At 36.9% G+C, this 11,336-nt stretch overlaps 1 protein-coding gene across 1 annotated transcript; it reads right to left on the bottom strand.

Moving 5' to 3' along the window:
* Positions 1-6,579: 6,579 nt before the first annotated feature.
* si:dkeyp-67a8.4 (GTPase IMAP family member 7) lies at positions 6,580-10,382 on the bottom strand. The gene is given in 3 exon segments (XM_042402072.1): positions 6,580-8,760; positions 8,763-9,089; positions 10,176-10,382. Coding segments are annotated over 3 exon segments (1,095 nt in total). The 5' UTR covers positions 10,183-10,382; the 3' UTR covers positions 6,580-7,999.
* Between the last annotated feature and the right edge of the window lie 954 nt (positions 10,383-11,336).

Raw genomic sequence — 11,336 nt, 5'->3', positions numbered from 1 at the left:
GGTGTGGACTGGAGTCATGTTTCAACTACTTTTGAAAGTAAACTCTGACCACTGCTTTTCAGTTATGGAGAGTGGTTCCCTTTTAAAATTTACATACAAATATAAAAGCAAGCTTGTCATTATTTTTGGCTTTCCCTCTCTGTAGTACATGTTTAGACCTTAACATATATGGATTTATGGTATTTGTCATCATTTATGACACTGTAGCTCTGACTGTTTTATTGTCCTCATTAACCCACACCATGTTTCTCTAAACTTAACATAATTATCATTTTATCCCAAACCATGATCTTTCCTTAAACCAACTCGATTTTGTGCCTAAACCTAACCAGACCTGAACCAAGGCATTGCCACATTATAAGACATCATTATTTTGTAACAGTGATTTGTAACAGTTTTGAAAAGCAAAGACAAATGATGTTGTCCTGCTGATTACTGCCAATAGGGGCGTCAGATTAAAAAATGCTCCAGTTTGTCGTTCTGGACTGCACAGTCAAACTACCTATTTGGTTGTTTAATTTGGCGGACTTTTTGCCCTAAACACAAACTGCAGCTGATGATGATGGGAATGTCATTGTTTTGCAATAATTTGTTCATAAAACAAAGTATTTATATTTTGGCCTGATGATGGCGCTAGATGAAAAGTTAAAGGAGACTGGGGACAATGAGTGTCTCTATAAATTTTCATGAGAATCCTTCCAATAATTACTGGGATATTTTAGACTGGACCAAAGTGGTGAACTGACAAGCCATCTGTAGAGTCATGTCACTAGCATGGCTGAAAATGACTTTAACAACTGTTATAAATGTTAAAGATTAATTTTCTGTTAATTGATTAATTGACTAATTGTTTAAGCTCTGGTTTTGATTTCTGGTGCCAAATAAAACATGACTTAGTTACAGTAAGAATATTTTGGTTTCAAGGTCAATGTTTCAAGGTTGTTGTTTTTTTTGTTTTTTTTGGTCATTACACATAATAGCATAGCAGTCAACTGCACAGTGAAATTCAACACCAAGATGAGACAACACCAACAACTACTAGTCATAAAAATAGTAAATCTAAAGTAAAAAATGATAACAATAGGTAAATAATAAAAAATATACGTATAAAATATAAATGGCAAAACAGACTATTCCTGAGTATGTAGGGTACCCTGCAGATTCTATTGCACTTACTGATATATTATTTCACTTGATTGCACTGATAACATTTGCTTGTTGAGTCTCAATTTGGAATGACAATTTAAACTATCAATAAATTAAACTAATATATATCGTTTCATAGCAGTAAGTGACTTTCAGATGAATACAGAACAAATAATTATCATTGACTGAGAGCTTGAATCAAATATCTCCCCAGTTTCTAAAGCACTATGTCAGGTAATGTATTTTATGGATAATTTTAGCACCAGCAGGCCCAGATTGGACATCGGGCACTGGGACAATTCCCAGTGGCCTGCCTAATTTGTCTGCTGCCTGGGGTTACAGGCCAGTGTCAAAACACAAAATTGTTAAGGTAAACCATAGCTGGGTCGTCCCATGGTGCAAAAGCTTTTCACCTGCTCCCCCAGCCTGTCTGTTCTCATCAGAAATGTTCCTCTTCTGAACTTCATAGGTGCATCGCAGATGAACATTCTGCAAGCGCTCAATCTACCAAGAAAAAAACATGAATATACAGTAGTAAGCTGCCAAAATTGCCTTGAATGTAATGGAAATATCTTGAAATAAATTATATTCACATCACGTTGAGGACAGATGTTATGCATTCATACTATATATAGATGCAAAATGGATCCCCATCAATCTAGATGAAAGCCATTATGGATCTAAGTGGCTGAATTGTCCTGAAGTATATGTATATGAAAATAGTATTTATGTAAATATGTGACAGAAATGGTTTAACAGAAAACAGGAAAAGGGCCTCTGAAATGGGTGAAAATAGTCAAGGAAGGAAGGAAACACATTTCGAGCTTGGTCCTCTCCCTCACTGATGTTGACTGAGGTAGAGAGCCAAGTTTGAAATGTGCTGCAATCCAGAGTAGTCTGCTTCATCAGGCCCAATATTTTATCAAACTTGTCAGTCATATCAGGGTTGGGTAAGTTAAGAACCTCTTGTGTCCCAACCTGGTTCATCTGGTAGTCTTGCAGAACCTCTTCCAGCTTGTTAACATTCTCACTGTAGCCCACCAGTTGTACTTTGGTCATCGCAACTCCACTGGGAGCTGGGATTAAGCTGACATCCACTCTGAGCTCTCAAAGGTTTGCCTGGTGTTTGGCTTTGATCAGGATTTCCTTCAGTTGGTCTAGATCTGGAGGTAGAGCTGCGGTGCCCTGCAGCTGCACAGTGACATCACTCAGGTCTCTCAGCACTGCTGCCTCAGCCTCATGCAGGGCATCAGAGGACAAACTCGACAGTACCAGGTCTGACCTAACCTCTAAGGCAACAGGGTTTCTGAGGCTGTGCTGGAAACAAGTCTGGTACTTGGAGATGACACCGCTGGATGTCATGAAGGTCATTAAAGCTGTAGACAGCTTAACTCTCTTTTCTTTTATCTCTTTGATCATATCTACAAGTTTTGTCACTCCTAACTGCACCTCCTTGTCAGGGCCCTCCAAGATGATCAAATTCACATTACCTCGGAGGATTTTAACTTCTGGGCAATGTGCACACATTTCTCGACTAAACTCCTTTCCTACCAGTCTGAACTGCTCCTCCACAACTGGGAGTTCCTTACGGGTCGGCAGTCTCTTCTCCAGATTTGCTATTCTCTCCTTCACAGCCTGATCCTCTCCCACAACCACAGCATATCCATCCTCTGTGTACACTTTGATATCATCAGTCACAAAGTTTAGGTCCTGCAGTAAGATTTTCACTTGTTTGGCTCAACCACATGATAGCAGAGGTAGCTCTCAGTAAAACCAATGAAGACCTTATCCACCTGTAGTTCCCATCTCTCTGCAGCACTGCCAAAAGCTCCTCCAGGACCCTTCTCAATATCCCCCCTAACCACTGCCTCCTCTTCATCAAAGTTTAACTCCACCTTGCATCCAATAGCAGAGAGCTGCTTCTCTAAGACTTTGAATGCTTTGGGGTTGTCTCTGAGGTAATAGAGGAGGAAAATATCTGTCTTGAAAATCTTCTCAAGGCCTTTTGTGTTCTCTTTTTTGAATGTCTAAGGAAGAAAAGCAAAAATAACTAATAGTTATGTAAGTCTCATCAGATTACTGCATTAGATTTGCTATAAATTATAAAAAAAGATGTCATAAAAAAAACTTTGAAAAGAAATCCCTCCAAACTGGTTTGACTAGATCATTTGGCTATGACATTTGTTTTTACCATAATTATGCAAGCGTTCACCTAGGTTACCTAAGGACAATAGTACCCTGTTAGCTCACCTGTGAGGGACTAGTAGAAGACCGATCAGTGTGTTTAGGGGTCTCACGCGAATTGGTTTGACTCACAGTCAGATGTAATTCCCCGGAAGGAAGGGAGATAGTGTGGAACTCCCTCGGCAAAACCCTTTTCTGGTCACAACAAAGTCCAGTCCCAACAAAAGCCTACATTTAAGCTCAAACTGCAAAGTAAATTCTACACATAACTCAGTCTAACCCAGTGTCATAACTTACCGTCTTTTTCCTTAAAGCAGATTTTATGGGTGTTGTCTCCAGCCTTTTCAATCATTCCACAATCACCACCCCCAGAATCTCGTCTTTTCTGAAAGTGTCTCCTGATCTTCTGCTTCTCTCTGTCTGTCAGCTCTTTAGCTTCAAAGAATAATGGATGTTGGTATTCATCCATTTTACCTTATGGAAAAACTTTATTAGTATGATATTTCTCTGAATACCACCCTGCCAGTGAACAGCCCTGAACAGTGTGCTAAGTGAATTCAACTTCCTCATGACAGCTTTCAAATGGACACACCCAAAAAACATAAATAGTTCACGTTTAGCTTGAGGTGGGGCATTTCCATGGTTGGCCTTGTTTTGCAGGAATTATTATCACTGTTATTATGATGTAATGATGGTGATAACATTGATGATGATGTCTTTATATGATGCTGATTGTAGGATAATCAGTCCACCAATAATCATGATGAAACCAATGAGGTTTTGGACATTTCACCCATTTAATGTATTGTGATTTCCCATCATTGAAAAAACAAAATCTAAACCAAAAAGATACCTTCGCACAGTAAATTCTGGTGTAAAATTGACATCCTGCAGCATTACCACTTTGAACCACTAGATGTCCTACTGAGACTAAAATCTGTACTGATGCAATGTCAAAAATAAAGCAGCTGCTGTCAGCCTGGACAAAGCGCTTTACAGACACTGAGAATTACAATCAAATAAAAACATAGACATAATTAGCTCAGCATGAATTGTGAGCAATCTGCATTTAGTTGCAAGGTTATGGAATGATTACAGATGGTTAAATTTGGGATTAAGATTAAGAGGTTAAAGAGAGTTAAAGTGCAAGAGAGAGAGTGAAGAGGAGAAACCACAGGGTCACTTTTGCAATCCAGAGACACTTGAACTTATCTGGACTGACCAAAGGATCGCTACAAAATCACTGATCCCAATATCATTCAACTCACTCATATTCATTGTAGGCCTAGCAAACATAGTTGTGTAACTTTAGGTTTACAACTTTGTGTTTAACAGGTATATCTTCAGCACACCTTTATAATGATGATGGTGATAGTTTTAGTCCAGAGTTGCCAACTCTCACGCTTCTGGCATTCACTTTCAGTCTCATGCTGTCATTGTGCCTAAACAATTCTCAAGCCAAAACACTGCGACAGCAACAGAGTTGAACAAGTGAATGTATTATGGTCAAAGTATGGTATAGTAATGGTGCCACACTTTGATTGTTGGCTCACATTGCAGCTCAAAACCGGTTCTAAAATTTTAAGAACAGAGGTAGTTTTTAGGGTCATTTTTTAATAACAATAATAATAATAATAATAATAATAATAATAACAGTAACTTTATTTGTATAGTACCTTTCATTCAAATGCAGCTCAAAGTGATTTACAACAAAAGAAATTACATGCAGCAAATACTTCACAACAAAAAAAGACATAAAATGAACATAAAAACACGTGAAGCCAGGGATAAAGTCAACACAGAGCTTCAAATGCAACTTTGGCGTCCACCAAAGGTCAGGTTGTTAAATTTACAAAAGAAACAATTAGCCAAAATAAATAAATAAAACATAATTCAGTACTTTTTCAGTGCAGAAAACACGTCACAGAAATTGTGACAAAAACGGCACAAAAAAAGTGGCTCAAATACGCCACAAATACAGCATAAATACGGCAGTGGCACCGCGCGTGAGGCTTTCAATGCACCAACATCTGCAATCCGTTGGAACCAGTGGCTAATCTCAGCAAAAAGTAGCGCGTTATGTTGTACTTCCTATATTTTTCCCAGCGTTCCCTGTCCACTCAGCAGGCATACCGCTGCACTAAACGGTAAACTCACACCCCCTGCTGTCCAACGTGAGCATCCCCAGCTAGATAGCAACAATGGAGAAGTTCTTCAGCATGAATTTTATTTCCATAAATATTATTATTTTACCACCTGGTTACACATGTAAATGTACATAAGATGGAAAATAAAACCTGCTTGATAATATTAATAAACGTAAGATCAAATAAAGTGAAAATAGAATACATTGAATGCATACTGTGCATAATTACCAGTGGTGGTAATTTGAGACTTTATAAGCGAAAACTAGTAGTATTTCGCGCCATGTGTACACAATCTGTAAATCGGTGCCTAGGTCTCTGAAGCCATAAGCAAGAGAGCCTCCCATTTCCTAATTGACACTGACTCACCTCTTTTTCCAGCCTTAATTTTTGTTTTCATTTATTTTGTTTACCTCCTAACTCCATTTCTTCAGATATGATACTCTGACTCATATTGTGGCAAAGTAGACAAAGGCTTACAAGGTAAAGCAGGGAGTTGAGTGTAATGAACATTTTACTTCTTATATAGTATACAGTACTTATGTTTTAACTTAGATATGTGTGATGGAAACTTCTGACACTATACAAGATTGCAGAAGTGTAGGAGCCAAATTGATATTTTTACAGTCACAATTTACAATTACAATTTACATAATTATATTTCTTTCTATTTGTTTCTTTATATTACTATATCTTATCTATAATGCACATTCATTTGTACAAGTAGAATTCTTAGTAATGTTAACCATTTACATTTTTATGCATGTATGTTATTAGTAGTAACAGTAAGGCTGAGCAAACTAGTGAGTAGCACTGTATCAAAATCAACTGAACGGAATAATGTCAGCTAACTACAAAATGTTTTAAGGCTACTTTATTTTCTCAATGGTCAGCCTACATAAAGGATACATTCATTTCTACCATAATGGCCAGTTTACTCCATCATAAGGGCATCTTATAGGGCTTCACTGTGAAGGCACTTCACCATGTTTTTCTGCTATACAGTATCAACCAATCAGACTTTATTTGTATAGCACTTTTCATACAAATACAATGTAACACAAAGTGCTTTACACAATAAAAACAATACAATATCCCCTGTATATCCTGGATTATTTATTATTTATGGTATTTCATTGTCTCACCGGTACCTCAAACAACACACCCTCGCCATTGCAGTCCCTTGTGCTGTAGTGCTGGACTGGCCTCACAGGGCACTATCACATTTTCTTCCACTGAAATGGCAGCCAGGAGGGCATTTCAGTTCAGATTGTCACATATAGAGAAGCCCTCTATAGGGCACTTTATCCTGATTTATCCATAATTAAGACAGAAATTACAGATATTTGGTATGTTTTCTCCTTTGTGTGGGCACCTTAGAGGGCATTTTATCAGGTTAGTTCTACTGTGGGGGCACTTTTGTGGCATTGCCCCAGAGGTTGCCCCCTGAGTTCACCAGTGCTAATCCATGGCACATGATGTGTATCTTTGTTTGACAGTTTGCTTTTCAAATATACTAATGAACAACGAAAATGTTGCTGTTGATGAATACACTGACTGATTATTGAAGCATGAACGAGCTGTTGTTATTTATTTGTTTATTAGTATCAAATAGCTAATTTAAGCTGTGGTCTGTGTCACTGTTGGTGGCTCAACATCAGTTATAATTCTATGATTTGGATCATGGTTTTATGAGGAAAGAGACATTTGAAACAATTCTTAATAATGAACAATTTTGGTGATGGATTGTTTCACTGTATAGCTATTAGAATTTCATTTTGAGAAAAAAAACAACAACAAAATAAGAGATTATATAAAAACGATAATAATTTAACACATAACTGAAACATTTTCCCTGTATCATTGGCAAAGAGTTGAAGCACAATCAGAATAACAAACACTTCAAAACATTTCAGTTACTAAGAGGGTTATACTCATGAAAATCTTAAAGATTCTCTCAAGAACTCTTATATACATCTAGTTTCAAAGAGCAACATTTTGAAATAATAAATCAAAGTCATTACCAGATATTAAAACCCCTTGATAGAATGTTTTTAAAAGTCAAATGTTTGCTGTGTTTTTATAAGAATAGCTGGCAAAAGAAGATACACTACAGTAGGATATTTTTCACAAGGAGTGTCAAGTGAAACAGAAACTAACTTCTGCATTTGTTTCCCTGCTTCGCCTTGTTTTTGATCCAAGATGGACACATACTGTATGTGACTAAAGCCTATTTAGTAGATGTTAGAATTTTAGGAGCAAATATAGTTCCCATACAATGGGAATGGATTAATGGGAATTGTAAAGCGTTTGAATAAAGCACTATATAGAACAGTATAGTAACAAGAACACTGTAACAGTTAATTTATTTCACTTGTCTGACAGAAGTGACTCTTTCTCCTCACTTTGCTGTTGCTTTTTGATGTTTCCTATTTTTTTAATTGTTTGTAGACCTTTATCACAAACAGCCTTTGCTGTGTTCTCTGCTGCCTTTACTGAGTCTGCTTGATCAGCTTCACAATATCCTATACAACCTTCTCTTTCAGAAGTGATTCTTTCTTCCCACTTTTGTTGATTTGCAAATTTTTAAATCTTTCTAGACTTTCGTCCCACATGGTATTTGCTGCATTCTTTACTGCCTCCCCTACTGAGTTTGCTTGATCAGCTTCAAGATATCCTACACAACCTCTCACTACTGCTCCTGCTGCAGCAGCAACTCCTACAGCTATACCTAATCCAGTTGTTACTGCTGCTCCTCCTGCTGCTCTCACTGCAGCCTCCACTGCTGTTGTTTTTGTCGACAAGGCTGTGACAACTACAATAATCATTGCTGACACACCAAGCAAAGCCCCCAACAATACCCCTGTTGCAGTACCTGCCACTCTGATCAAAAACTTCTGAGATACAGTGACTTTAGCCTGCTCTCTGATATCTTGCTCTGATATTGTCACTGACAACAGTCTAATTCTCTCCTCCTCCTGCTGTATTTCTTTCTTCACTGTCTGCAGCATCTCATTGGTGTAGTAGCCTCCATTGTTTTCCATCACTTTATTGTCTATGGTGTTGAGTAGCTCTGCCACCTGGAACTGGTTTCTCCTGTACTCATCCTGCTGGTTGTCCTTCCAGTGTTTATTATCAATGACGTGGCACCGGCCACCGCACTTCTTCACCAGATCACTCAGATCTTTATTCTTTTGGACAAAATCTTCAATTTTCATTCCTTCAGGGAGCTGGTCACCATGAGTGAAGACAACTGCAGCATGTTTGAAAGCCTCCTCAGAAAAAGTATTTCGACAATAACCTGCTTCTCATGGTCTGTGAATTTCTAAACTTTAAGTAAAATAAGAAAAACATGAGGCCCAGGAGCACACTCTATGATACACTTCACTATCTCATCCTTCAGCTCCTCCTTAGACTTGTCTGGGTCAAAGAAACCAGGAGTGTCGATCAAAGTGATGCTTCTTCCATTGACAGATCTGGTTTCTTTTGCACATTGACTTGTTCCAGCGTTTGGAGAATCATCTATCTTGAAGACATCCTCTCTGAATATGGTGTTGGATGTACTGCTTTTCCCAGTTCCAGTTTTTCCCAGCAGGACAATTCTTATTTCTGAGTCTAGAAAAGAACAATGAATCAGGATCAGTAATATTGTACATATTGCTCTTACTTGTTTTTGTGCATCTCTGCACTCAGATTGCACTGTGACCCATATGTTAGTTATAGGAATAATATTGTATGCACACATTAGTGAAAATCACAATTAAGAGGGACAACACTTTCTAAATTAGGTTGCAGTCATAACTGGTAAATGAGGTCATGTAGAATCCTTGATTTTGATTTGAATGTTTTTTATCCACATGTGAAAAGTAGCTGAGGTTAACGAGCACACTAGCACTATATTTTTTAGAAATTTTCATATAATTTCTTGGCTTTTATACTGTACCTTGTGAAATAACCATTTATTTGGTTTGACCAGATAATGTGGGTAAATAAGGGCAACAGATGGGAAAAACACTTGTAGTGTCCTCATTGAGATACATTTGCATTAAAAAGACAAATACATCTGATTGACAAGAGCCGTGACACTGTTAACATAAAAGTTGGTAAACTCTTCAAGTAAAGGCGTGGACTGCCCATCCACCTCAAGGTGTAATTATCAGTCTTTACAGCTTGAGCACCTGGTGTGGAAGTTACATTAGAAGAGCAAGCAGAGGAGGAGACATTAGTATGCTTCTTTTCCAAAAGGAGAGTTTTTATATCTACACCTCGACATGTCTCAAATTTAGACATATTTTGTTGACAATATTTATATTTTTTCCTGATTATAAGATATAGTAAATTTTAATAATTGATACATTTTACAAGATAGATTTTGAGAATTATTGATTGTATAATGTATAATTGTGAAATATCTTTTATGATTAAAAAATGAAAAATGCAAGAACAACTCGTGCATCAAAACTGGTCATTTCTCAACAATCAAAACAGATTTATTATGGACAGCTGTGAGGTTTAAGAGCACAACTGCTTTCAGATATATATTTTTTAAATGCATAGTGATGCATCTCAGGTGTTAAAACTGTATACACAGTCAAAACGTTTTATTAAAACAAAAATGACTGCAGTTTAAAATTCTTCATGAGACAACTGTGTTGCGCTCAGAACAAAAAAAAAAATCATAAGTGAAAAGAATTAACTCACCGCCCATCTTGTCGAAAAAGAGTAACTGCAGAGTGACAATGAAAATGACAAGACTTCCTGTGTGAGTATGTTTCTCTTTTACACTTATTTATCAGGTGCATTGTAGAGCAGACTTAAGGTAAGACAAGTAGGCAACTGTCTGGAGCACCGAACTAAAAGGGATCCAAACCACTACAGATTTATTATGATGTTTAGATATGAAACATATAAAATTATGTTGCTATTCTAACATTATAGCCAGAAATAACTTTTTTAATTTTTTTTTTTTAAGAAATCATTGTAAATGTGCCACTCCCCTGTGCACTACAGACTAATGGACTGTTCCATAACCGCAAGAACCACTGTGACTGCAGCACATCACATCACAGTGAGAATTGTTGTACTATTGTCCTGCTATTGCTGTGGCTTCTCTTATTTTCAGAAAGTCAAACCAGGCAAAGCTCCCACTTAATAACATTTTGATTGTATCCAAATTTTAACAGTAATAGGTTGTTTTTATGTGTAGTTGAAGCGAACATTCTTGGGATAATTTAGGTATAAGGTTTGAAAGTAAAACTGTTATTATTGTATGGGGGTCTGATGAATGTTTTTTATCCACATGTGAAAAGTAGCTGAGGTTAACAAGCATACCGGCACTGTATTTTTAGAAATTTTTATATAATTTCTTGATTTTATGCTGTACCTTTTGAAATGACCATTTATTTGGTTTGACCAGATAATGTGGGTAAATAAGGGCAACAGATGGTAAAAACACTTGTTAAAAGTGCTCCATGTCATTGCATTTCAGAGAGGTAAACACCCAGTGCCCTCCCTGAGATACATTTGCATTGATCACATTAGAAAACCAAGCAGAGGATGAGACATTAGTATGTTTCTTGACATATTTTGTCAATAATATTTACATTTTTACCTTATTTTAAGATGCAGTACATTTTAACAATCAATACATTTTACAAGATACATTTTAATAATTATTGATTGTATAATGTATGATTGTGAAATATCTTTTATGATTACAACATGAAAAATGATTCAAAAAGGGGAGGAACATCTCATGCATCAGAGCACTACAGTTCACAGATATATTTTTTAAATGCATAGTGATGCATCTCAGGTGTTAAAACTGTATACACAGTCAAAACTTTTGAGTAAAACAAAAAC

Source organism: Thunnus maccoyii, chromosome 22 (assembly GCF_910596095.1).
Source record: "Thunnus maccoyii chromosome 22, fThuMac1.1, whole genome shotgun sequence".
Lineage (NCBI taxonomy): Eukaryota > Metazoa > Chordata > Actinopteri > Scombriformes > Scombridae > Thunnus > Thunnus maccoyii.
This window is presented reverse-complemented; position numbering and strand designations above follow the sequence as displayed.